Consider the following 27,390-nt stretch of genomic DNA (forward strand, 5'->3'; position numbering starts at 1 on the left):
GCGACGCCCCAGTCAACTCCCCGGATCCACCTTGTTCTTTTCTTAACCATCTTCGTCCCTACCATTCAGCCAGGTCACCTTGGACCACTGGGAGGTAGAGATAGTATCTCAGGACTATATCCTGCAATTCTTGGCCGTCCTTCAGGGACCCTTCTCGACCTCTTGAACAAATAGTTGCTCATGAGAACCTCCTGCATATGGGGGTGGTGGAGGAGGTCCCTTGGGACATGAAGGGACAGGAATTCTACTCCTGCTACTTCCTAATCCCAAAAGCAAAAGTGGGGCCTCAGACCCATTCTGGACCTGCGATGCCTCAAGTCTCTCAGGAAGTTGAAGTTTCGCATGGTCTCCCTGGCCTCCATCATCCCCTCCCTGGTGTAGTAGGAAGAGAGCCTGAGACGTAACCCCTTGTATTAGAGGCCTGGTACAAGGCAGGACGTGCTCACAATCTGGCAAAAACAGGGCTGGTATTGCAGAAATACACATTCCTAAGAAGTGCTAGTCAGAGTACTCACGCAAACACATCCCGACATTAAGTGGTACCAGAACATCCCAATATCAAGGATGGTACAAAAACATTCCTCAAGGATAACCAGAACACACTGACCCCTCCTAAAAGATAAGGTCAGGATGACAGTCCGTAAGGGAGATGTTTTGATCGAACCAACATGTACAAGATGATAGGTGATAACTAGCAATGTCGGGGAGCAGTAACTATGTCAAAGGGGCCGTACTAACTTGTTTGTATTGGGGTGTAAAGATGTATCTCAGAAGGATTGTCTTTGTCTGGCTTTAAGGAGGAGCGGAAAGTCCCGCCGTTCACTGAGCTGGTCCATTGTTATTGGCATACATGTATTACTGGTCTGGTAGAGTCTGCAGGATACTAGTACTGTGCTTTGTCGACAATAAACCTGGCTGGGTGCCTTTGTCCCTTAGTGGAACTTGTGGTCATTGGGCAGTTCACTTGAGGTCTGCTGTGCCAGCTGTCTGCATAGAGATGACCCTCTTCTTCCCCCCCCCCCCCCGACACTGGTGACCCCCCGACTACTGATCTGGTAAGTAAACAAGCTGTCCTCTGTTGGAATTGTGATCTAACATATAAAAAAAAAAAACACAAGCTAGGGAATCTCTTTAACCTCTCCCTACAAATCCCCTGGTTTTTTTTTTTAAAGGTCTGGAGGCCTCCACCTGCATGTCAGGGATCCCGTCCCTCCCTGGGACCTGAACCTCGTGCTGTCACGGCTCATGGGTCCTCCCTTTTCCTCCTCTCCTGGAAAGTTTCTTTCTTGGGCATGATAACATCCGCCTGTAGGGTCTCTGAGATTAGGGCGCTTACTTTGGAGCCGCCCTATATGGTGTTTTACAAGGACAAGGTCCGGCTGCGGCTGCACCCAGTGTTCCTGCCCAAGGTAGTGTCACAGTTTCATACTGGCCAACTTACCTGTCTTCTTCCCAAAGCCTCATAAATCGGAACAGGAGTGCAAATTGCCTGTCCTGGATGTCAGGAGGCGCTTGTCTTCTACATCGACAGGACTAAGCAGTTTCGCAAGTCAACACAGGTGTTCGTTGTGGTGGTGGACAGGATGAAAGGTTGCCCAGTGTCTGCTCAGAGGATTACATCCTGGATCATGGCCTGCATCCGCTACTGCTACGAGCTGGCAAAAGTGTCTCCACCGGTGATGGTGACTGCCCACTCGACTGGGACGCAGGCTTCAGCGGCGGCCTTCCTAGCCCAGGTGCCGATTCAGGATATCTGCAGGGCTGCTTCCTGGTCGTCTGTCTACACGTTCACGTCTCATTATGCGCTTACCCAGCAAGCCTGAGACGATGGTGGCTTTGGCAGAGCAGTGTTGCAAACTGCACGACCGTGAACTGAGCCCGCCTCCAGGGATACTGTTTGAGTCACCTAGAATGAAATTGACATGAACAAGCACTCGGAGAAAAGCTGGTTACCTACCTTTTGTAACTGTTGTTTTTCGAGATGTGGTGTTCATGTCCCTTCCATTACCTGCCCTCCTTACCCCTCTGTTGGAGTTGCCAGCAAGAAGGAATGGAGGGGGTGTAGGGCTGGCGGTACCTAATATACAGACGCATGAACGTGGCACTCGAGGGCGCTACAGCCAACCCCATGGAGACTGCTAAGGCAGAAATCTCTGATGGCCACACACGTGGGCACACGCGCACCTAGAATGGAAATGACATGAGCAACGCATCTCTAAGAACAACAGTTACAAAAGGTAGATAACCGTTTGTTTTTTCCTGGAACTATTCTGTGGAGACTTGTCAACCAAGATGGCAGACATTACATTAATGGGATCTATTTTGCCCCTCCAGGAATGTATCCGAGCACTAGGTCAGAACAAATCTCATACACCTTTCAGGGAAAGCAAGCTGACCCAGGTGCTGAGAGACTCATTCATAGGGGCAAACTCCAGGACTTGTATGGTAAGTGTAAATGCTTTATGGGCACCTTAAAATGCATGTTCTAATTCTCTATCAATTTATCAGCTTTGAGGTTCATAATACTTAAAGTGCAGGCTAACTCTGACAAGTGACTTCCTAGGTGACTGTGTGGTTTCATATTTGTCTTGGTGATTCCAGGTCAAATTGGATCATTTCACGAGTGAAAAGATGTTTTCCTTCCTTCCTTGCATCAGAAAGCTGGTTCTTGGCTGGTGATGGGCCAGGAAGGCTGTGCATTCAGGGTTTAGATATTGCTTTATAAATACATGAACCAGAAAGTCAGTGAAATCTGCTCCCCATCCCATAGCTTTACAATGAACTTCCTTGAGTCAAATCCGTGATGATTCTGAATAACTGTTAAGATCAGGTTTCAGAGTAGCAGCCATGTTAGTCTGTATTCGCAAAAAGAACAGGAGTACTTGTGGCACCTTAGAGACTAACAATGCTCAAATAAATTTGTTAGTCTCTAAGGTGCCACAAGTACTCCTGTTCTTTTTGTTAAGATCAGGGCCAGAGTAAATTGCTGAGTAGACTTGCATTTACTACTGAACGCTGACTGATACAGCATTTTACTCTTCTAGAACGTATCGGTGCCCTTTCAATGGCCCAAGTGAGCCAGTGGCAGCGCTGGGAATAGAAACCAAGTTCCCAGTTGTAAGACTTTCTGTAGCTGTCAAAACTTTGTGCAATATTCTCGGAATATTTTTACTTTCTAGAGAGCCTTTGCCTTAATCCATCTTTTCAACAGTTTGGATGAGATGTCAGGCAAAGCATTTAGCAGTAAGCAAAAGCTTGACTCATGCTTATTATCATCCATTTGTTTTCAGATTGCAATGATTTCCCCAGGCATGAGTTCGTGTGAGTACACCTTAAACACCCTGAGATATGCTGACAGGTAATGGCCTTTCTCACTTGTGAATTTCTCCAATTGCAATGGGGATCATGACTCGCTAACTCCTGAGCAAATGTTTTTGTTGCCTGCCTTAGGTCACTCTTTAGAGCATCTTGGTTTTCTGTTTGTTCTGACTCCAGGTCAAATCTGCTCAATTAAAATGGGTTCTAAAAGCCAACTTGGAGCCTTCCTGGCTAGGGCATAATTACCAATAAGGAGAATGCATTGAAACCTTGGTTAATAGGTTTCCTACCTTTCAGGTTAGGATTGCACTTTAAAAATGACCTGAGAAGTGAAAACAGGATTTGTTCCCTCTTCTGCTTCTTGTAGTTGTATAAAAGCCAAAAGGGGAGAGTGGAGGGGTTTAAAAAATCTGCCTGCTTTTACCTTAAAAGAATCAGAAACGTGAAGTCTTGCCTTCCCTGGCCTGCTGTCAGCCTTGAAGAACTCAGAAATGCCCAGGCCATGCTTGGCTATAGTTTTTCTTCCAGCTGTTTGTCAGGTATTAGTAAAATGAGTGTTAATTTTAAGCTGCCTGGATACAAATTGCTTCACTTTGTATCCAGTGTTGTACCAACTAGCACTTCAGGCTATTTTCAAGAGAAAAACCGTTTGGACAAGACCTGAATTTCCCTGGTAAGAAAATAAGCAAACTCTTTTGGAAAACCCAAATCTTTCAGGCCCTTTATACTTTGTCGTAAAGAAACAAAAGGGCACAAACTCTGTTTCCTTGTTGCAAGTCATCAAAGGCAAACTGCAGAGTGAATATCTAATTTCAAGTTACATTAAATTTATGTACCAGCCAAGTTGTGTTGGGGTACTCTGGCAAATAATGCCAAATCTCCTATATGGTCCCTTTTCCCTACAAAGCTGGCTAAAGGGACATGTAGCCCATAAATCTGTGTTAACTTGCCAGGCTGTTCAGAGGTTTTTTTTAAGTTGTAATTGTTAGCTAAGGCATTAGGCAGTGTATAATTTGGTTGGGAGATGTAGTTGGTAGAAGATCAGTAGCTGGTGATTGACGGCACATCTGATCAAAGTACTTTTTAGGTCCTGAATGCTACTGACTCTTAAACAGTAGATACTATCCCACAGATTTGTTCATGCTGCAGGATTGACACTAACTTAAATATTTACGGCCCCCGTTACCATAGTATCTGAGTGCCTCACAATCTTTAACATGGTTGTCCTTACAATGCCCCATTGAGGTAGTCGTATTCCCACTTCAGACAGGAGGAATGAGGCACAGAGACTGACTTGTCTGTGATCACACAGAAAGTCTGTTGCAGAGCAGAGAATTAAACCCAGGTCTTTGTAGTCACAATCTAATCCTAGCCACTGGACTATCTTTCCTCTTCAGTGACTTGTTGAATTCTTATTTCTCTCTAGTCTGAGAAATGTAACAGTGCTGCATTCAATCTCATAAAGTGAGCACTGTACACTTTGTATTCTGTATTGTAATTGAAATCAATATATTTGAAAATGTAGAAAAACATCAGAACATATTTATAATTTAAATTGGTATTCTATTTAACAGTGCGATTAAAACTGCGATAATCACGACTTTTAAAATCTAATTTTTGTGTTAATCGCTTAACTGTGGTTAATTGACAGCCCTATTAGGAGCCACTAGGAAAGGAATAAATAATGAGAGAAAAAATATCATAATACCACTACATAAATCCATAGTATGCCCACGCCTCAAGTATTGCATGCAGTTCTGGGCATCCCATCTCAAAAAGATGTTAGAATTGGAGAAGGTACAGAGAAGGGCAATACAAATGATTAGGGGTTTAGGACAGCTTCCATATGAAGGGACTGGTTAGCTTAGAAAAGAGATGACAACTGAGGGGGAGGATGTGATAGAGGACTATGAAATCATAAATGGTGTGGAGAAAGTGAATAGGAAAATGTGTTATGTGAAAGGGGGGGGGGGGGAAGCCAAGCGTCAAGGGTCACCCAACAAAATTAATAGCAGGTTGTGAAAGCCAAAAGTATGGGTTCCAAAAAAACTAGATACGTTCATGGAGGATAAGTCCATCAGTGGCTATTAGCCAAAATGGTCAGGGATGCAACCTCATGCTCTGGGTGTCCCTAAGCCTCTGAATGCCAGATGCTGGGACTGGATGATGGGATGGATCACTTGATAACTGATCTGTTCTGTTGATTCCCTCTGAAGCATCTGGCACTGGCTGCTGTCAGAAGACAGGATAGTGGGCTAGATGGATCATTGATCTGACCCAGTTTGGCCAGTCTTATGTTAAACAGAAGCTACTAAAGTTGGACATTTTTAAATTAGTGGGTCCAAATAACCTGCAACAAGTTCTTGGTGTGTGTGTTTTTTTTTTTTTTTTTTGGGGGGGGGGGGGTGTTTTGTTTTCCCCCGGAGCTTGCTGGTCTGACTTTTTTCAATAAGTCTTGGGGCGGTCCCAGAAAACGGGAAGAACGCTAATATTGTGCCAAGTTTTTAAAAGCATAAATGGGTTGACCTGGGTAACGATAGACCTGTCAGACTGATAATGAGGTGGCTAATAGGGGACTCCTATTTTTAAAGAATTAAAGGCAAGTAATATAACTAATGCAAATCAACATGGGTTTATGGAAAATAGATCCTGTCAAACTCACTTAATTTTTTTGAGATTACAAATTTAATTATAAAGGTAATAGTGTTGATCTAATATACTTAGATTTCCCTAAGGCTGTTTAAATGTCATGCAGTATCAAGTAAGATTAAAAAACCAGAACAGTACACATTAGCATGGTACACATTAAATGGATTAAAAACTGGCTAACTGATGGATCCCAATGTAATCTGTAAATGGGGAATGGTCTTTAAGGTGTGTTTCCAGCAGGGTCCAACAGGCACCTGTTCTTGGCCCTATGCCATTTAACATTTTTTATCAATGACCTGGAAGAAGAAAAAAAATCGCTGAAAGTTTGCAGATGACCCAAAAATTGGATTGAAGTGGTAAATAATGAAGAGAACAGTTGACTAATTCAGAACGATTAGAATCGCTTAGTTAACTGGGCACAAGCAAACAATATGCATTTTTAATATGGCTAAATGTTAATGCATAAATCTAGGAACAAAGAATGTAGGCCATATTTACAGGATGTGGGTGACTCTCTACTGGGAAGCAGTGATCCTGAAAAAGATTTGGAGGTAATGATGGATAATCAGCTGAACCTGACCTCCCAAGGTGACACCTGCCAAAATTGCTAAGGGGATGTTGGGAAGCATAAACAGGAATCTCAAATAAGAACAGAGGTTATTTTACTTCTGTATCTGGCACTAGTGCAACCACTGCTGGAATATTGTGTCCAGTTTCTGATGCCCACAATTTAAGAAGGATGTCAATAAACTGAAGTTCAGAGAAGAGCCTTCAGAATGATTCAAGGAGCTCAAAGGATTAGAAAAAAATGCCTTAGTCTATCATTTTAACCTATTTAGTTTAACAAAAGGAAGGTTAAAAGGTTACTTGATTACTGACTGTAAATATCTATGGGGGAAAATGGGCTCTCCAATTTTTCATGGAAAGGTCTAACGTGATCCAGTGGCTGGAAGCTGAAGCTAGACACATTCAGACTGAAAATAAGGTTACATTTTTTTTATTGGTGAGAGTAATTAATTAACCATTGGAACAGTTTACCAAGGGTCGTGGTGGATTTCTCCATCACTGACTAATTTTAAATCAAAATTGGATCTTTTTTAAAAAAACAAAAACAAAACTGCTCTAGGAATTATTTGGGGGGAAGTTCTCTGGCTTGTGTTATACAGGAGGTCAGACTAGATCAGAATGGTCTCTTCAGGCCTTGGAATCTGGGGGTGGGGGAGAAATCCTACTGACGCAGAACTTGTCACTTTTGGTTGATACCTGATGTTAAAGCTGAGGCACCTACTCTCCACAGGTTTCTATTCCTCTGCAGTCTTCCTTTCTGCAGCTTTCCCTAGTATCCCATGAAAGGCCATTAATTATCAAACCCTAATGAAGGGAGCTGTCTCTAGTTCATAGCTGTAGATCTGCTGCAATCATTTTCTACTGAGGTGTTAAATAGAATTTTCTTTTGTCTTGGATAATCTCTTTGGGTAGATTGTGACTATTGCTAATCCGGATACGTGTTCCTACATGCTTCCAAATCTGATGATCCACTTTCTGGTCATTGATCATAATACTTGCGTTTCCCAGTCTCTAAATTCCTATGTTTCGTATATTGCTGATGGGAGGTGAGGATAACCGCTATGGCTGCTCTGAGATGGAATACTCTTTCATACTGACCTTACTTGAGCCTGGTCTACACTACAGAGTTAGGTCACTGTAAGCTGCCTTACATTGACCTAATTACATCGGTGTCAACACTACAGCCTTGCTCCTGCCAATGGAAGTGCCCAACTACACTGACATCATAACTCTACCTCCACGAGAGGCGTAGTGCTTATATCAGTGTAGTTAGGGAGATGCAGTGTCTGTGTAGACACTGGGTTACAACAGCCCATGTCAATTCCACAGCTCTGCTCTGCTCTCCTGCAGGAGCTCACAGCTGGAGCCACAAAATTGACAAGAAAGGCTGGTAGGCTCCCTACTATGAAACTGAGCCCTGCACTGAGCTCTCAGCTGCACTCCCCGCCAGCTGTCAGCTGGGCTCCCAGCTGGAGTATCCACTCCCCCACCTTGAGGTGACCGCCTCAGCTGTAAGTCGGGTGCTGGGCTCAATTTCACAGCAGAGAGCCTACCAGCCTTTCTTGTCAATTTCACAGCTTCAGCTGTGAGCCCCCTGACTGCTCTGAGCTTGAGGCAGCCATGAAATTGATAAGAACGGCTGGTAGGCTCCCTACTGTGAACCCTATGCTGGGCTCATAGCTCAGGCTGTCACCCTGAAGTGGGTGGGGGGCTCCAGCTGTAGCCCGGCTGCCGCCTGGGCTCTCAGCCCTCCGTGCCTGCCCACGCGCGCTCCCCCGCCCCCATTCTTAAGTCAATGCAAGCACGCCTAGTGAGGACGCACACCACCGACAGAAGGAGGGGAGTGTGGACCTGAAAAACTGCAGTAATTACTGCAGTGGCTATATGTCAACTTAAGTTTGTAGTGTAGACATGCCCTTAGTACAGTTTCCTTATGCCAACGCCATTCAAACAACTTCTAAGTGTAACACTGGAGAAAGGTCACTGCGCTATAAACCATCTAGTGCCCGTTGTGTGCCCAATTGCATACGGGGGTGAGGAGGGGAGTGCAGTATATGAAATATACCATGGCAGTTTTAACTGCCGTAGGTGGCTTTAAAGCTCTTCAAGGAAATACCTAGATCTGGATACTGACTGCATGGAGCTGAGAGAAGCAGAGTTATGATGCCTTTCAGACTTCCGCCTCGGATCGATAACATTGGAATAAATGGTTCCAATGATCACAGGTGTCCCTTGCTCAGATTATTCATCGTTCTGGGAAAAAGAACCGGTGGGTTGATTTAGTGACCATCCCCTGTTCCAGGTAGATTACAGCTAATTTAGTACTTGAGTATTCAAGTCACAGCCTCTGTCTAGAAGCAGCTCATAAAGGACATGTTTAGCATTTAGGTCAGTTAACCTCAATGACTGCTTAAAGTCCCAGGTGGTGATGACAGGTCAGTTTGGTGACCTGTGAGAAGTTAGTCTCCAGGTAAAGCTCAACTGACAGTTTTCAGTGTTGCCGACCAACTTGGCAGTTTGTCTCTGATAGAAACAGTGGCTTGATGAGACAGAAGTCCTAGAAGCCAGGTAGACCTACACTGATGAGGCACCTTGGGAGAAGCACCTCCCAGTTGTTAAGGAATTTAACCTCCCAACAACCCTAGGAGGGTTTTTGCTGCCTGTGTGTCTGCTGTGTGGTGAGATAACATTCAGGGCTGTCAACATGGCACCTCTCTCAGAACTGAATAGTGACTTGGAGAAGTCTGGAAGTAGCAGTAGCTATTCAAGGTGACCCTTACCAAGTAACTGTTTGGGGCAAAACAGACTTTGTCATAATGTAGTCTTCCTCCTGTCCAGAGTGAAAGAGCTCAGTCCTTACAATGGCGGGAGTGGTGAGATGCAGAATTGTATGGAAACGGAGAATGAGGAACTGGACACCAGTGAAGAAGAGTCAAGTCTTCAGCATGACGTATGTTGATAAACTGTAGAGTTAATGGTTTCCCCACACTTTGGTTTGTTATGAAATATACTTCAGAGACCAAATAACCAATGCTAGGTACATACTATGCTACAAAAAGCTAGTAATGCACATTTTAAAGCAAAAACTATTGTCTTGATGCAAAATTGAAAAAGCATCTAAATGGGTATATTTGTGCTAAAAAATTGGAAATATAAAAACAAACCATAGATTGTAGTAAATGAAATGGTCTCTCTTACACTATAAATAAATTAAGTTCATCTGTGTATACATCTAGGTTACTAAAAACAAACTTTATCATGCGGGCATCGCACAAACAAAAACACCAGAAAATATCAGTGCACAGATTAAAAAAAAATCCTTGGGCATCTAAAGGAAAAAAGTGTTTTTATAAATTACAAACTCATCAGCTGCATGCTAGTTGCCCATATAGGGAACTTCAACTATAGAGATGTTCTAAAGACTACTAGCCAAGCCAGGTCTAACAGTTACTAAACTGATTTTGCTTAATATACACCTGTGGTTTTAAATTTCCCATTAATATGACAGGTTTCAGAGTAGCAGCCTTGTTAGTCTGTATCTGGAAAAAGAACAGGAGGACTTGTGGCACCTTAGAGACTAACAAATTTATTTGAGCATAAGCTTTCTTTTTTTAGTCTCTAAGGTGTCGCAAGTACTCCTTTCCATTAATATATGGCTAAACTTGGTTATTGTGTAAAAGCAAATCTATCATTACTGTATACTTTCCTGATAAGATGCTATTATATTAACAATGTGCAGAAAATTCAATGGATGGGCAAAAATCTATTTTGCAGTCTAGTATCTTTCATACTAAACTTCAAAGTCTAAAATTATTGGTTACATTTCAGAATTATTTATATTTGCAATATCTATTTAAAGCAGGGGTAATAATAATAATCCCTCACCACCACTATTTTAAGCATCAGACAGTGAACATAGCCAAGCAGCTAGGAGTAACCTGCTTTCGGAACAGAATTTGGAGAACATAAGAATGGCCATACAGGGTCAGACCAAAGTCCATCCAGCCCAGTATCCTGTCTACTGACAGTGGCCAATGCCTGGTGCCCCAGAGGGAGTGAACCTAACCGACAATGATCAAGTGATCTCTCTCCTGCCATCCATCTCCACCCTCTGACTGACAGAGGCTAGGGACACCATTCCTTACCCTCCTGGCTAATATCCATTAATGGACTTAACCTCCATGGATTTATCTAGTTCTCTTTTAAACCCTGTTATAGCCCTAGCCTTCACAATCCCCTCAGGCAAGGAGTTCCACAGGTTGACTGTGTACTGTGTGAAGAACTTCCTCTTATTTGTTTTAAACCTGCTACTCATTAATTTCATTTGGTGGCCTCTAGTTCTTATATTATGGGAACAAGTAAGTAACTTTTCCTTATTCACTTTCTCCACACCACTCATGATTTTATAGACCTCGATCATATCCCCCCCCCTTGTCTCCTCTTTTTCAAGCTGAAAAGTCCTAGCCTCTTTAATCTCTCCTTATGAGACCCGTTCCTAACCACTAATCATTTTAGTTGCTCTTCTCAGAACCTTTTCTAATGCCAGTATATCTTTTTTGAGATGAGGAGACCACATCTGTATGCAGTATTCAAGATGTGGGCGTACCATGGATTATATAAGGGCAGTAAGATATTCTCTGTCTTATTCTCTATCCCTTTTTTAATGATTCCTAACATCCTGTTTGCTTTTTTGAGTGCCGCTGCGCACTGCGTGGACGTCTTCAGAGACCTATCACCGGATGATGCCAAGATCTTTTTCCTGACTAGTTGTAGCTAAATTAGCCCCCATCATATTGTATGTTTAGTTGGGGTTACTTTTTCCAATGTGCATTACTTTACATTTATCCACATTAAATTTCATTTGCTATTATGTTGCCCAATCACTTAGTTTTGTGAGAGGCTCAAAGAACAATTTCTCTGTACTTATCGGGGATTTGTTTCTTCCCATGAACACTAGCTTTCCAAGGAGGAGGAAGAGGAGTTGTCTCCCCATATGTCCAGTTTCCGTGAAGCCATGACTCAGATTAGTGAGCTGGAGGAGAAGGCTGTAGAAGAACTTAAAGAAATGAGACAGGTATGTTTGAAGATTCAGGTGAGCCCAAGTTGTCTTCTGCATATTGATCTCAACTTGCCATATTTGAGTAAACTAATTGGGTGTTCTCGGAATTGTGATTGGAATGCACATGGTATTAACTGTTAAAGAATGTTCACCTTTTGCTCATTAGTGACTTATTCTAGCTCTTTCTTTTCCAGCCTCTCAAGGTAAACTGGCTTGTGGTAATGCCTAGCCACTACCAGTTACATCCTTCAGATGGTTGGTGCTGGCATTGACAATGGACTGTCTTCAGACGATCCAATCTGCTTAACAGAAGCATAGTATGTGCCATGAAAACATTCCAAACTTGCACAAAGCCAGTTCCTAATCAATGTCACTTTTCTAAATCTAGAAGATGACTGAACTCAATGACCTGTTGGAAATGACAGAGCAACCAGACTATGATCTGGAGACATTTGTGAACAGAGCCAGATGCTTCATAAAGGAAGGATCAAGAAATTTCATCAGCATGGGAGGTAAGCTGGGACTACTTCAGAGCTTGCTGTCAATGCATACCTTCGAAGCCCTGTTAGTGGGAATTCCTGTGCGGGCTGAAAAGGCCACTGCCCCTTGTAAAATATTCTGGGATCATTCTGGATGCAACTCATCCTCTTCGATTGCCTCTTGTGGTGGGGACAGAGCTGAGGTGATTTGTCTAAGCAAATGATATGTCCTATTGCCTATTCTTTCCTAAGCAATATTCTGGCTGGCGTCCTCCACTCACTAGCCAGTTAGTACAGAAAAATCCTTTCCAAGGGTACAGCGTAATTCAGTGAGCTACAGTACCCAGCAAAGCCTAGCCAAGGATGCTGACAGTATCCTAGCTTGTCTAGTACATGATCATATGTTTTCCCTTGTCTGAGGGACCAGTGACTGTTTCAAGGTTTAGGAATGTTTGCTGTATACTCCTGGAAAGCTTGGGATCTCTGCCTTCCATTGATGTATACCAATTATTTTGGTCACTCCCAGGAGAAGGAACATCAGTTTAGACTGGGTCTTAAGTCTAAGTTGTAACAGTTGCTGACATGCAGGTTGTAAACATGGCTTGTGGCTATCTACCACAAGGCAATATTTGTAGCCATTGCAGCGAATCATGTCTTGCCAGCACCCAGGTCTGGTGTGCACACCTTTTTTTCCCTTTTTTAAAATCCAGGCCATAACACTTGCTGTAGGGACTCCCTTCCCCCCTACTATGCATGTATAACCCAGCTTGCTGGCCCTTCTTCCCAGACCTGTGCAGAATGAATTGCCTTGTATGTTTCTGATACTGTTCTGTACGTGTTCGCTAGGTGCCATCTCAGCTACCTTGATTTTTCCCAGAATGCACTAGTAGCAACAGTGACACAGGCAGCATAATGTGAATGTTCACGGTTGGCTGGTTGACACGCTATGATGTTGAGGAACTATTTACATTTCAGCTGTGTTTATACCCAGGTCAGATGAATGTCAGACTGGCTAAACAGTATTTGGAATACTCTTGTCTTTTTCCCCCACTTTGATATCAAGTTGGCTTTAATGGTCCCTATTTGGAAGTACTGGGGCTACACCAAACCCTGAATGCCTTCTGCAGGGCGGCCGCACTCTTCCAAAGGACAGGAAGCATTAATCTGTCCAGGAGCACATGGGAATACTAGCTGCTAAAAACATGAGGGACTTTGAAGAGAAATGTTTGGGGAGCAAGGTGGTTTCTGTACATAAATATTCTCCCCTCAGTGGCTCCACATCCTAGCTGCAGCCCTGTGATGTAGGGCAGGATCCTGTGAGTCGGCAAGTGGAGCTGATGATTTGGAAGAGGATGACCTACAGCAGCTGATAGTAACTGCCCTTAGTCTAGCCTCCTCCAGACCCTGGCGAGGCCAGTGAGGCATGGCGTTCTGGGGGCTGCTTTGTGTGGCACAGGTAGAGGAAGTAATGTCAATTGCAGCTGGGAGATGAAGCTGCTGATGGACTGGGATCAGGAGCAGAGTGAGGGAGCTTTCTCGGGCCAGGCAGGGAGCCAGAGCAGGAGCTGAGGGAGTATGACATTTCACAGTGCAATCCAGATCAGTGAGGGGCTGTGTCACCACTTGCCCTGCAACTTGGGGTGCCTCACAATGCCTTGCTGCTGTAGCTCCCACCTGGGCTCCTGCAGGTCACACCCTGAGTGTCTCTGTGAAGCCACACCCCGATCCAGCAGCCTGTCACAAACACCAGCCACACTCTGGCTTCCTCCAGCCTTGGTTACTATTTGCAGGGTGATCCCAACACACTCCTAGTCCCAGATTTCCTGCCAGAAATGTCTTGCACTGTACAGTCCTCTCCTTAACAGTGCAGATATACTAGGTCCATTGCCCTCTGCGGGGATCAATTCACAACAGCTTGCCACCTTAAATGGCGTTACCTCAATGAGTCACTACACTAGATTAATTTTGATTAAAGAACAAAACAAGTTTATTTAACTGCAAAAAGACCGAGTACAAGTAACAAGACAAAAGTTAGAAACGGTAACAAGAAAAATAAACAGAATGCTTTCTAAACCTGGTTCAAGGTGAAGTTCTTACTACGTTTTCAGTGCTTTGCTGACCAAACTCTCAGACCAGGGTCTGCTCCCGAAGTCCATAAGCTGTTTCTTTTGTCATCTTAAGTGAAAGAGAGAGGCAGAGTATTTTTGCCCTTATTTTAATAGTTCAGTCACCCTTTGAACAACACTTTCCTGAGAGACCCCTATTTAAATTTCTTGCCAGCTGAGAGCAAGGAGACATGGAGTCTGGTGGAGGAAGGAGGCTTCCTGCTGTTTCTTTTCACCTGTGTATGTTGAAATGCAGATTTTTCTTTATATCCCCCTCTCCCCCCCATAATGTCTGAGGACTCTGTTTATTGCTTATATGCAAACTGAGGTAAACATACACCCCTTTGTTTGACAGGCCTGTTTGACCAGTTCTACCTAATTGAGCCTGAGAGTTTGAACATGTGCCCGTAACATTACACATAGTGTTGGGATGTACATTTCATCACGATATCATTGACCAGTGAGTTATTAGTTTTCAAACGATACCACACAAGGCATATTTACAATCGCGTGTGTATGTGTGGGAGGGAGGGTGAATACAGGGGTGCGTTTCCTTGAAGGCAGGGATAGGACAGGAGTGAGGGACTCAAGGCTCTCATCCACCACCCAAGTTCCTGCTGTATTCTTACTTCCCCACCTCCTACCTGCTCAGCTCCTTGCTCTTCCTGCCCCCCTTCAACCGCCGGGCCCAGAGACTGGTATCTGGGTTTTGTGAACAAATGTGAAATTGAAACTATCTCAAATGCTGAAGTCGCCATGTGTCCAAGTCAATCTGCCACCTAACTCCCAAACTTCATTGCAGATGTCGTGGAGTCCCTGGCTCTTGCCATGCAGCTGGAGGAGCAGGCCAGCAAGCAGATGAGTAAGAGGCGGCCTCAGTAAATATACCAAAACCTGATTCACAAACACCATTTTTTCTCTTCTCTGTATGTGTCTATCAAGTCAGTGGTTTCTATGTTAACTCTGCCTATTTTAAATGTGATACAATAAAGTATACTTAAGTCAGTCCTACCTGAAGACAAGAGGTCAGAATAGCAGACTTTGACCATGCAGGCCCCATGTTGGGACTTGGCAGTAATTGTTCTAGAAATGCCCTCTTGGCAGTGACGGAGGGGAAACTTGTAGTTCTTCCTGTCATTAGATGCCTCTTCCCCTCATTTACTGACAGAATTATCTGCTCTGATGTAACTAGATAAACTTGTGTATTCTAGTGTACATAAACTTTTTTGCTTCTAGATATATTGTGAAATGGTGAAAACCTGCAACTCTAGCTGCTTTACAAAGGAAATGGACTAAACTTAATTGTAAAAAGAATAAAATAAAGTCAGTATTTTTTTAAGACTTTGGCTGGTAGATAAATATTCCTGGATTTATTAACTTCTGACTTGTAGAAAATTTCTTGTCAACTGTCAGTTCTTTAAGAAATTCTCTGAAGACCTTCCCCCCCAGAGCAGACTGGCCTTTATGGCAGAGACTGGCTTTTGGGACTGGTTGGTCATTAAAATCTTTTGAAGTTTGTAATGTTTGTATTTAAGTAAAAAATCAATTAAAGTATCTTGTCTCTTGGTTTTTGGAAGGGGAACAGGGGAAAAGTCTTCAGACTAGTGAATCTCCTAAGCAATAGGTGGCAACAGCCTAGAGTGCCTCAAATCCACTTTATAGCAAAAACTTTAAGTACATCAGAAGCAGGCACTGCTAAACAACCAAAGGGGCCACTGGCTGATCGAGATGCTAAAGCAGCACTCAAGGACAATAAGGCCATTGCGGAGAAACTAAATTAATTCTTTGCATGGGTCTTCATGGCAGAGGATGTGATGGAAATTTCCAAACTTGAGCCATTCTTTTTAGGTGACAGATCTGAAGAACTGTCGCAGATTGAGGTGTCCTTAGAGGAGGTTTTGGAACAAATTGATACACTAAACAGTAATAAGTCACCAGGACCAGATGGTATTCACCCAAGAGTTCTGAAGGAACTCAAATATGAAATTGCAGAACTACTAATGTAACCTATCATTTAAGTCTGCTTCAGTACCCAATGACAGGAGGATAGCTAATGTGACACCAATTTTTAAAAAGGGCTTCAGAGGTGATCCTGGCAATTACAGGCTGGTAAGCCTGACTTCAGTACCGGGCAAACTGTTTGAAACTACAGTAAAAGACAAAATTGTCAGACAGATGGATGCACATAATTTGTTGGGGAAGAGTCAACATGGTTTTTGTAAAGGGAAATCATGCCTCAACAATCTACTAGAATTCTTTGAGGGGGTCAACAAGCATGTGGACAAGGGGATCCAGTGGATGAAATGCACTTAGATTTTCAGAAAGCCTTTGATAAAGTCCCTCACCAAAGGCTCTTAAGCAAAGTAAGCTGTCACGGGATAAGAAGGAAGATTCTCTCCTGGATTGATAACTGGCTAAAAGATTGGAAACAAAGGGTAGAAATAAATGGTCCATTTTCAGAATGGAGAGAGATAAATAGTGGTGTCCCCCAGGGGCCCAGTCCCATTCAACATATTCATAAATGATCTGGAAAAAGGGGTAAACAGTGAGATGGCGAAACTTGCAGATGATACAAAACTACTCAAGATAGTTAAGTCCCAGGCAGACTGCAAATAGCTACAAAAGGATCTCTCAAAACTGGCAACTGTCTTAAACTCAGCAAAAAAGATATACATTTCAAAAGAAACTGGAAAACAATTTGACACTGATCCTGGGCAGGTGTCCTGGGGGGTAGGGACACTGGGCAGGGAGCTGCTTGGCTCCATGCAGGGGGCTGCTTGGCTCCACGCCCAGGGCAGGTGGAGGGTCCTCCACGGCTCCCCACAGCTGCCCACCCAGCTCTTACTGTGCTCAGGCTGTATCTCCAAGCCGCCCCCGCCGGGTTGGGGAGAGCCATGCTGGGAGCTGCGGCGGACCCTCCACCTGCTCTGGGTGGGGGGCCCAAGCAGCCCCTGGCCTAGTGTCCCTGTCCCCCAGTTACCCTGCCCAGGGCAGGTGGAGGATCTGTGGTGCGGTTCCTCACAGCTGCCTGCCCAGCTCTTACCATCAGAGCCCTGCGTGGATACAAAATTTGTGTCTGCATCCGCACTGCTATCCGCAAAAATGGTCTGCGGATGTAAAGCAGATACCTGCAGATTTGCAGGGCTCTAGAGAGGGGCACGGCCCAGGAGGAAGCAGTGGGGGGAGGGAGGCAGAGGGCATGGAAGAGGGAACAGAGGCGGGGCAGAGGAGCTGACCTCATTCTGTTGTTTGATGTTTTCATTCTGTGCTTCCTTCCCCTGAAAGAACAAAGGAGAACCATGAATCGCAGAGGGGCAGTGGTACCAAGGAGCACTGGCTGCCGTGGTGTTAATGCTAGGCAGGTTTGTGTGGGGAACCCTCCAGCATCCAGACGCTTACGTGGGACAACAGCACCTCAGCTCCTTGCAGGAGACCTGGGATTCATCCCCTGCTCTGGCCTCTTGCTCCCTGGGCTGCCCCACACCCATCTGAAGCTCTGTTCTCCTCTCCCTTACACTAGGGTATCCCCACTGACTTAGAAGGGCTGACTCTTGATTTACACTTGTGTACGCGAGAGAAGAATTGGGCCCTGGTATCTCAGAGTCTCTGAGTCAGCCTTTTCATGACCCCTACACACCTTCCATGTGCGGCATCCTTTCTGGGCTTGATAAACTTCCTGGGATGTTCACTTTATTCGATGCCAGAATATCAACCTGTACTGCATCCATGTTCATGTACAAGGTCTTGGCATCTCTCTAGGAGAACCAGCAAAAAAGGAAGGAGGTTAGCAGCTTACAGGGACTTGGAGTCATCAAGGGCATGAGAAGGGCCAGCTAGAGAAGGAGGAAGGTTCCTGACAAGCCCCCTCAACTGGACAGTCCTGGAAATGACAAGTCAGTGGGAGTCCTGGCACAGTTTTCTTTTGCCGGTCTCCACCCGTCATTGCACTGAGCATAGCCTGGAGGCTGGTTGCTGTGACTGATTCCTGAGCAGAGAAACCAAGCTTTAAAATGTTCTTAGCGAAAGGACTGGGAGCGTGTGTTGGATAGTCTTAGCACTCCCTGGTAAATGACTCCTGCTCTCAGTGTTCCCTCTAATTTTTACATCCATGTGAGGAATGAATTTTGTTATGTGCACCAATATGGAGGTGATGTGTGGTCGGGGTGGGGCTGAGGGGTTCGGAGTGTGGGAGGGGGCTCAGGGCTGGGGCAGAGGGTGGAGTTGTAGGGGGGTGAGGGCTCTGGCTGGGGGTGCGAGCTCTGGGGTGGGGCCAGGCATGAGGGGTTTGGGGTGTGGGATGCCACGGGGCTGCAGTGGGGAGAGAGGACTCCCCCTAGCCCTCTTGCTGCAGCAGCCCAGGCCTGGGGGAGCGGTGTCTCTCCCCAACCACGACAGCTCTGTGGCCGGGGCGCCTCTCCCCACTATGCCTCTGTGTGGCCACAGCTTAGAGGGAACTTAGCTCTCCACTGCTGCAAGGCAGAGGCTGTCCACATTACAACAGCTTAAGGGCTAATTCCCTGGTGAGTGGTTGGGTGTCAGGGCAGGCCCACTAATCAGGATGTAACCTGTGCTGTAGGGGAGACACCATGATCACGAAGGTGGTTTTCCCAGGGCGAGGCTCATCCATTGCACTGCGGGTGTGCTGACCCCTGCGATTTCCCCAAATGCGGGAAACTCGACTGCATAATTTGTGGTAGTGGGGGACTGCGTTCGCGCTCTCCCCTGGCACTCGGTCAAGCAAAGGAAGACAAAGCTCAACAGCCATGCATGAGAGGTACATAGCAGTCCTAGACTCTCTTCCCTCCATACCCTCCTGAGGATGGGCCTGGGCTTTGAGCACTGTGCAATCAAACTTACAGAGCCAGACACCCAGCTGGGGTAAGTCGGCACGGCCCTATTGAAGTAAACGGAACCAGCTGTCTCTCCTTATGCCAGCTGAGTTTGCCATCTAACGCTTCCCCTAAAAGGGAACTGGGAAAGTCTTATTAGGCCCCATTGAGTCCAGCATGGCCCAGGAATGTTGCTGCAGGACATTTCCTATGGCTTTGTCCTGCTCAGGTTTAAAGGGTCCATGTGATGGGGCTTCCATTGTTTTACATGGTGTTCAGTCCTGAAGTACCTCCAGGCAGGAGAGCTCAGATTCAGACAGAGGCTCATGCCTATCTCCTCATTCTGGGACACTGCTAGCCCTGCATGTCTCACCACTTTTCCAACATCACCACGCAAATGTGAGTCCAGACATGTCCCTCAGTGTTACTCCATTTACACTAAAGACGGGCCCCAAGTCGGAAAAGAACCATCCGCTCGCCCCAGACTTCAGAACTCAGGCCCTGCTCTGATTTGCACCAATTGTTCTACCTCATTCGTACAGGTGGATAGTGCAAGTGTACACTGATATTCACTGCATGGAGTGAAGTCTTTGGGGGTGTTGGGCCTAAACCAAATAAATTCATTTAACTGAGGACATTGTGATCTGACCCCAGTGGTTTCCGGAGTCTGATCAGGAACTGGAGCTGCACTGCGGTTTTAGAGGAATGAAACCCAGTCCCCATTATACCTGTAAAATGGACCCAGGTTCCATACCAGTAACAAGCCCTGGCAGTTAGAGAAGCCCATTTACCATAAAAAGCTGGAACAGTCTCTCTCCTGTTGCCTTCCTCACATGTTCCTCCACAATGGGAAACGTCCGGACAAAATACTGCAACAAAACACTCCCAATAAGTGCAAAAGGAGGGATGGGGGATGGTGTCTGGCTCCATTGAAAAGCAGCACCCTCACAGGATGTTAAAGTGCTCCAGTTCAGTGCTCCTTCCCACCTGGGATTTATCCTTCCATTGCCCCCATTCTGCTGTTCGCCTTGAGCGCCAACGCTGCTGGAGGCCACGGTTAAATAGATGGGGAAAGGGTTGGTACTCCACCCAAGCCCAACCATATTGCTAGAGCAGCTGGGTATTTCAGCTACTGTGATCAGCAGGGGTATAGTTAACCATCGCACCACTTTTTAGAGCTGACATACCCTGTGGGCTGGAATGGAGGACCCTAACGCTGGATTTCTCTAGGTTGCAGGCTTTGGGTTGGGTTTGAAGCATGGCCTTTATGTTGAATTTCCTGATTTTGTATTATTCAAAACTGCAACCCATTCCATGACAGTTTCTTCTCATTTATTTACTGCCCTTAACTCCACCTCAGTGAAGGTTTTTTGTCTGGGAATCATGATTGTTAAGCAGAAGGAGAAGTGGGGTTGGGAAGGGATAAGCTCGTCCTCAAGCACTAACAGCAGAGGGGACACAGAAACTGTGGGTACGTTGCTGTATCATCAATGCCCTTTTTTTCCAGCTTTGCCCCAGTGTGAATGATCCCCCTTTATCTGAATAACTCCCACTGCTCAGGAGCTTAGGGGGAGGAATCCACATTAAAATACACATTGCCCCACACAGAGACACTCACCTCTAGAGCGATGCTGGCCTGTCTCTGGCAGGTGGTATGATTCTCATTCCCCATAGCACACATAAGGCCATGCACCACTCTCAGCTGGATCATCTCTTCGGCCAGTTTGGTCGAGTCCTTGGCTAGAATGCTGCAAGGAAATCAGCACAGTCAGGCTCCAAGGCTCTTTCGCATGAGAGAAGAATCCCACAACAACAGGAGCTTTCTGGGAATGAAATGAAAGAGCCATAGCTAGCAATTTGGAGGGACAGATTCTAGTCCTGTTGCCTTAGGTGTGGTGCTGATCCAAGTGCAAAGTGATGCCTCCATCTTTCCACGTTCACTCGCAAATGACTAACACCAATGAACAAGGATGCATGCTATTCTTAAACTGAAGAGGAAGCCCATGGTTACATGTGAACAATTTGATATCTATGTTAGGAGATCTACATTTCTTTTAACGATTGACAATAAAAACACCTGATTTACATATTAAATCCTAGCAAATCCACCACGTTACCCTATAGAATCCAGGGTGGAAGAGTAAATTATATTATTTTATTATTGAGCACATCACTGGAGAAAGCAACATGGCCAGTGTTTTGCATCGTCTTCTGCTCTTCAAGGGAGAAATTTGGCATAGGACCATCTTGTGGACTTTGCAGATATCGAACAGGAAGTGAGCTATAGAGAAGCATGGAGACAGCCAGAGTTTAGGGATTCACTGGGTCAGACACTGAATTTGATTTCATGCACTCTGCTGTTGATGTAAAATTGTTAAGTAGACGCATTTCACTACAAGAGACTCTCTGCTTCCTTGAGAATACAACAGGCTCTGTACTGTTATGTAGCATGGTTTGGTCCAGCTATGTGGCAAGGTGCTAACACTGTCCCTCTCTATGCTGGCCTGGAAACGGAGGGAACATTCTGACTCTGTATTAATGGCCAGAGTAAAGGTTGATATTATATTTCTTCACCTATAATAAAAGCTTTGAATAATTTCAGGTGGTGTTAGTAACAGGGGAGGATCTGGATTTTGGCACCCAAGCAGAAGTGCTTCTCTCTAAGCTCCTGAGCACTTTTGTGAATGGATGAAAGCCCCCGAAGTCTATATGGAGGAGTTACAGAGCCACAGGGATATACTCAGAGAGCAATAGCAGAGGGCTAAAGATTCCCTATGAAGAATAACGACTGGCCTTTTCTCCATAAAGGAAGCAGCTTCTCTAAATCCTGTATAAATCTCCCTTTGTATTTTGCTCTGAATTTTCTTACCCGATGGCTTTTGCTGCAGCGGCTTGCTGTATATACACCGACAAGGGCTCAGGAAGATGGAGTGTGGCTGGGTCTGAATGGGGGAACATTAGACAGGATGAAAACTACGGCTAGAGCCATACTTCTGCCATAAAGCTTTAGTAATAACCTGGGGAATTAGACCAGTAGCACCTGAAGAAAAGAGGATTTGTGAGATTAGAGCAACATCCCTCAGGGAATCTACCTCCAGATGTACTGTAGCTCAGGGCTTCACAATGAGCTCTCACTGCTCAGCGACCGTGCCAGGCTAATGCAGTGACTCAAACATTCTGGGACATTACAGTCTGTTTCATCAAGACAGGATGTGGGTCAGAAACCAAGGTTTCCCTGAGTCTTGAAAAGGTGTCCTGGGATCTTTAATTTCCTCTGGCCACATGCAGAAGGGAACTGAGTTTAAGATCTCCTCTGAAAGACAGCGCCGCATCCCCTGCTCTCCATTAATTTGGCTGCATTAACTGAACAAATCCACACAGTTCACAAATAGCATCAATATTCCCATTCCTGCTCTGAGGGCTCCAACAAGCTGGATGTTTGCTGTTGCCTGACAGTTCCCATTACCCAAAACAGACAAAGCTGAACTCTGCAACTCGCCAGAGGGTCACTGGAAAACAGGACTCAGGAGCCTGCATCAAAGGAAGCTCTGACAGTGACAGCCCGTGTGGAGGTACGGCTGTACAGCTGCAATGGGGACGGGAGCAGGGGGTCTGAAGGCATGGAGAGTGCAGTGCCAGCCTCCACTGCCATGGGGCCCTGCCTGCCATCTCCTCTCACCTTGTTGCAGGAAAGGGGAAGGGAAAAGAGAGGGCGGCCGCAATCCCAGGAAGGACACCCCACTTCTTGAGACTGCACCAACCTACCCATGGAGCTCAGCTGCCCTGATGAAGTGGGGAGAAGAAAGGAGGGAGATTCCCTTCTACTTTGGCCTCTTGCAAGGCAGAGCTTAAGGGACACATGGTTTCTAGGTCCTGCTAGGAAGGGGATGTGGGCGCTTAGCCCCTTGCTATGTTTCCTGTGGCGGTGGGCATCAGCCTCCCAGCAGGACCCAGCACCAGCCAGTTGTTCCCCCGCCCCCAGCCGTCGCCTTCCATTGCACTGCTCTCTGAAGAGGGGGTCCAGGCTGCAAGAGGAGCACTCAGGGCTCACTGCAGTGGGTACCATGCCCACTAGGAAGAGACTTCTGCATCTCCTCTTCTGAATAGCCAACACCATCTCAGATCAGCCAGGCGGTTGGCTGCAGCCTCTGACCTCTGCCAAGGTAGCGCAGGGATGGATTAGCGAGGGCCGGTTACACCAGGGGCTCTCAAACTTTTGTCCTGGTGACCCCTTTCACACAGCAAGCCGCTGAGTGCCACCCCGCTTATAAATTAAAAACACTTTTTTTATATTTAACACTGTTAAAAATGCTGGAGGTGAACCGGGGTTTGGGGTGGAGGCTGACAGCTTGTGACCCCCCAGGTAATAACCTCGTGACCCCAGTTTGTGAACCCCTGGGTCACACCCAAGGAGACTAAAGTACCAAAGTTGCCCATCAGTGGCTGGTGAATCACCTGAGCAAGCAGAGAAAGAGCAACCCACTTTGCAGCATTCTGCAGCCTCCAAGCAGACATGAAGGGAACCTGTTGTGACCGCTTACCTTGCAGGGCTTTGCCTTTCACTTTAGCAGTCTCTTTCCCCGGTGATATAAGTAATTCAACCAGACCCTTCAGCAGCACTGGCCGGACGTCATAGGCCATGAGATCCTTTATCAGCTGAATGGCTAGAGACAAGGAAAGAGGCCAAAGTGCCACCTTGGTGCTCTAACAAGGCTGCACAGCAATCCCAGCAGCAGGTGAAACATCAGAGACAATGGTTTGAACGCTGGCTCCTGAAAGAGCTGCATTTTCCTTCTGCCTGTTTAAAGTAAACTTCCTTGACTAGGGTTGGATTCTGCGCTGTTCCCTTCTGGAAGTTGCTCAGAAACAGAACAGGAGGCCAAGATATGCTCTGCGCATCTGAGAGCAGAACCATGTTCTCCAGGGCTCGTAGATCCCAGGTGACATTATTACCCCATGGGCTGGCCAGCAAATGTATGTGGATGGCAAAGAGTCCAGCCAAAACATGGCTGGCTTTCTATTAAGACATGGACCTCTGTATTGCATGGAACTCTCTGGGACATAGTGGGAGGGTGCTGAGGCACTGGACATGTGAGGGTTACATTAACTTTACACATGTGCACCATTGCGAGCAGCGCTGGCCCACTGCAGGCTCCAGGTGGAAGGGGCAGGAGCAGCCCCTTTGCTGGAGCAGCTTCCCCACACACCTTTCAGGAGTTTCAGTCTGGGAATGTTGGAAATTTGGAAAGTGCTGGCATGCGGATGCAATGGCTCCTGCTGGGAACTCCCAGACCCTCCATCTGCAGGGGGCAGAATCAGGACTCCGGAGCACCTCAGAGAGTCATCAAGCTCCAGGATTAGTGCAACCATGAAACCTTTACCCAGTAATGTAGTAAAGATCAGGCACCACACTCAATGCCCCCCTCAGCTTGCAGCCACCTGCTCTGATGCCTCCAACAGCCGGGCAGCAGAGCCAACCATCCCCAGGGCAGCTGCCGAGAGGCCAGAAGCAGCTCCCCACCAGCACTTCTCAGCTCAGCTCATAGCAGAAGGTCTGGTCTGGGAGCAGGGCTGGTCTGGGAGCAGGGCTCTGGGAGCACCAGATCATTTGCATACCCATGATGCATTGCACATTGAAAAGCCTTTCTTTGAGCATTTCAGTGACTGTGGAAAGACGTGCCAATTTCTGTTCAACTTCCTTTATGAGGATTGGCCTGCACAGAACACAGAGCTCAAAAATGAAAAGATTTGTGAAAACCCATAGTTCCCCTCCAAAAGTCATCCTACTTTTATATTCAGGATTTTTTTCTCCTCAGAGGGAATAAATCTTTTGCATTTTACTAAAAATTTCTGTGGCAATAAGCTTTTCTGAGTTTACATGCAATTTTTTAAATTGTTCTGTGAATAAGTCTAATTTTTGTGGAAAAAGTAGATACCATTTTTATTTTATGTCTATAAAATAATTCATAAAAGCTATGAGTCAAATGCTTTGTTTTCATAAGCCATTGAAAGTTTAAGTGCAATTGTTTTTTCTATGGGGGAAGAAAAAACCTAATTCTTTAGAAGTTGCATATATCCCCATCCTGTGTCCTTGCACCCCCTGTCCACATGTGTCCTTCCACCCCCATTCAGACACCCACTCCCCTCATCCCCATGTGGCCCTGCCCCCTCTCCTCCTGTCCCTTTGTGGCTCTGTACCCCCTTCCCCTATCCCCCTGTGTCTCTGTGCCCCCACCCAGCCACTCCCCTTTCGCTATGTATCCCTGTCTCCCCTCCCCCTGTCTTCATGTGTGTCTGTGCCTCCACCCGGCCAGTCCTCTGTTCCTGTGTCCCTGAGCCTCCTCCCCCTGCCCCATGTGTCTGTGCCCCCACCCAGCCACCCCCGTCCCTATGTAGCTCTGCACCCCCTCCCCATCACCATGTGGCCCTGCACCTCCCTCCCCTCTGTGACCCTGTGCCTCCACTCCCATTCAGCCCCTGTCCCAGTCTGTCTTCCCCCACTAGCCCTTGTAAGCCCATCTGACTCCCCGAGCACCCCAGACAGATGCTGTCTGTCTCCCCATAGCCCCTGTCTCCTGACCTGGCCTGACAGGTGCTGTGAAGAAGTCTGGCTTTCTCTTAGCTGGCTGGGAGCTGCTGCTTTGTTCGATCACCACAGCACCCTCTGGTGGGCAAAAGGCAGAACTGCAGCAACATTTTGGCAGAAGCTTTTTCTGAGCAAAAAGTTTAAAAACATGTGGGGCTCATTAATTATGCATGCACGCAGTAGTGCAGAATTCCCCCAGGAGTAAAAGAGAAATGGAGTAACTCTGGGCCTTCACAGAGTTGCTCCACTAGGCAAGTAGATGAGCTGTTGCTTAAAAAGAACCTCAATAATATACTGAACTTTAAATGTATTTTACACAGTTGAATCTGTTCAATATAAAAAGCAAGTAACATTTTCCTCTCCAAAAAAAAAAAAAGCTCATAAAGAACATTTTTAAAATAAAAACATAAATTTCTTTGTATGTAACTGTAGTGGGGTGGCTGCCCCACTCCTATCCTAGATAGGGCTTCAGCAGGCCAGGGAGGTGGTGCAGGTGGGGGCCAATCAGAGGCTGCATTAGAGACAGCCAATCAGAGCCAGACTCAGCCATATATAAAGGCTGCCCAGGAAGGGAGCAAGGAGTCTCTCCCTGGTGGTCAAAGGAGGAGGATAGGCTCCTCTGCTGGAAGGTAGCACCTTGGACAGAGCAGTGCTGGGGAGCTCCAGCCAAGGAAAACCGCAGGCTGTTGGCCTGGGCTAGGCAGGCCCATAGGGCGGAAGGGGAAGTAGCCCAGGGACAATAGCAGGGCAAGGGGAGAGAGGCTGCTGCTAGAGGGTCCCTGGGTCAGGACCCAGAGTAGTGGGTGGGCCCCCCCCCTTCCCCTTGTGCTACACTGGGCTGAAGAGGAGCGTGGCCTGATAAGGGGCTAGACTTAGAGGCTGCAGCTGGCCCCTACAACAGGTGCAGATTGTAGACTGCTGATAACACCAAACCCCTGGAAGGGGGTGAGACTGGAGCAGTGGGCACTGCTGAAAGGCAGTGTCCTGAAGAGGATGCTGCCGAGCAGGGAGCAATGAGGGTCCCCAGAGCAGCCAAGGGAAAAGGAAGGCACCACGTGAAAAAGGTGCTCCATGACTGGACAGAGCTAATTCCCGGAGCAACCAGCGGGAGGCGCCAGTGGTGGTGAGTCCTAACCCCATCACAGTAACACAAACAATTAATTCCTTTCCTGCTTTTTTCACAACATCAAGTAGCTTCATTGAATTGAAGCCTCAAAAAATTGGGTAAAAACTCATAAATATTCCTTTCCATAAAATCTTTAGTAAAAGGTGAAAGACTTATACAATCTGAAGAGAAACCAAAGCATACCTTCCGCTCTGCAGAAGTGCTGCCAGGGCAAGACCATCACTTTATTACATCACTGTGACTATACTGATGGATGGCTAAACCCCCTTGTGATGTTGCACTCCATATGCTTTATAGAAATATGCTTATGAATATGACATAACTAGAATATGCTTTACACTAAATACTCCTTGTATGGTGATATTAGAAAGCTTGTACTCTACTGAGTGTGTTCATACTATTTGTTTGTATGTGTGATGTTATTAGTGTAATATAATCTCATTGAAAGGTGACAGGGCCAGAAAGAGTTAATTAACTCACAGACTGACCTGACCCATGACCGAACTTTAGAGACTGGTTAGGAAGAGATGTAAATGAACAGCGCTTTGAAATGCAAGTCTGCATTGTTAGAGAGAGAAGGGAAGATGTTTGTTCAGGTCTTGTGATGTCAGCAAACAAGTCTTGTCTTCCTAAATGTTAATATTCCTTTTTTGATCTTTGAATCAAAGCTAT

At 46.1% G+C, this 27,390-nt stretch overlaps 2 protein-coding genes and 3 non-coding genes across 9 annotated transcripts in view; 3 read left to right on the top strand and 2 right to left on the bottom strand.

Moving 5' to 3' along the window:
• KIF2C (kinesin family member 2C) overlaps window positions 1-15,642 on the top strand; it is a 50,490-nt gene extending 34,848 nt beyond the window's left edge. For 2 of the 3 annotated variants that reach the window (XM_074961885.1, XM_074961887.1), the window contains 6 exons: window positions 2,335-2,445; window positions 3,291-3,358; window positions 9,373-9,484; window positions 11,492-11,608; window positions 11,982-12,105; window positions 14,980-15,642. In XM_074961885.1, coding sequence (XP_074817986.1) covers window positions 2,335-2,445; window positions 3,291-3,358; window positions 9,373-9,484; window positions 11,492-11,608; window positions 11,982-12,105; window positions 14,980-15,059 — 612 coding nt within the window. In that variant the 3' untranslated portion in view covers window positions 15,060-15,642. The remainder of the gene's footprint in view (window positions 1-2,334; window positions 2,446-3,290; window positions 3,359-9,372; window positions 9,485-11,491; window positions 11,609-11,981; window positions 12,106-14,979) is intronic. The other variant, XM_074961886.1, reaches the window with a different exon arrangement.
• ARMH1 (armadillo like helical domain containing 1) overlaps window positions 14,077-27,390 on the bottom strand; it is a 29,188-nt gene continuing 15,874 nt past the window's right edge. For 2 of the 3 annotated variants that reach the window (XM_074961888.1, XM_074961889.1), the window contains exons 8-14: window positions 23,548-23,670; window positions 21,876-21,948; window positions 20,625-20,754; window positions 19,798-19,875; window positions 17,815-17,932; window positions 17,414-17,455; window positions 14,095-14,247 (exon numbers count right to left, since the gene is read on the bottom strand). In XM_074961888.1, coding sequence (XP_074817989.1) covers window positions 17,436-17,455; window positions 17,815-17,932; window positions 19,798-19,875; window positions 20,625-20,754; window positions 21,876-21,948; window positions 23,548-23,670 — 542 coding nt within the window. In that variant the 3' untranslated portion in view covers window positions 14,095-14,247; window positions 17,414-17,435. Of the gene's footprint in view, window positions 16,592-17,413; window positions 17,456-17,814; window positions 17,933-19,797; window positions 19,876-20,624; window positions 20,755-21,875; window positions 21,949-23,547; window positions 23,671-27,390 lie in introns of all 3 variants that reach the window. The other variant, XM_074961890.1, reaches the window with a different exon arrangement.
• Window positions 18,739-18,902, top strand: LOC141993044 (U1 spliceosomal RNA). The gene has a single exon (XR_012640740.1). It is a non-coding gene; the product is annotated as a U1 spliceosomal RNA (small nuclear RNA).
• On the top strand, window positions 24,798-24,915 carry LOC141993063 (U5 spliceosomal RNA). Its single transcript, XR_012640757.1, has one exon. It is a non-coding gene; the product is annotated as a U5 spliceosomal RNA (small nuclear RNA).
• On the bottom strand, window positions 26,785-26,899 carry LOC141993062 (U5 spliceosomal RNA). Its single transcript, XR_012640756.1, has one exon. It is a non-coding gene; the product is annotated as a U5 spliceosomal RNA (small nuclear RNA).

The sequence above is a fragment of the Natator depressus genome, chromosome 8 (assembly GCF_965152275.1).
Source record: "Natator depressus isolate rNatDep1 chromosome 8, rNatDep2.hap1, whole genome shotgun sequence".
Lineage (NCBI taxonomy): Eukaryota > Metazoa > Chordata > Testudines > Cheloniidae > Natator > Natator depressus.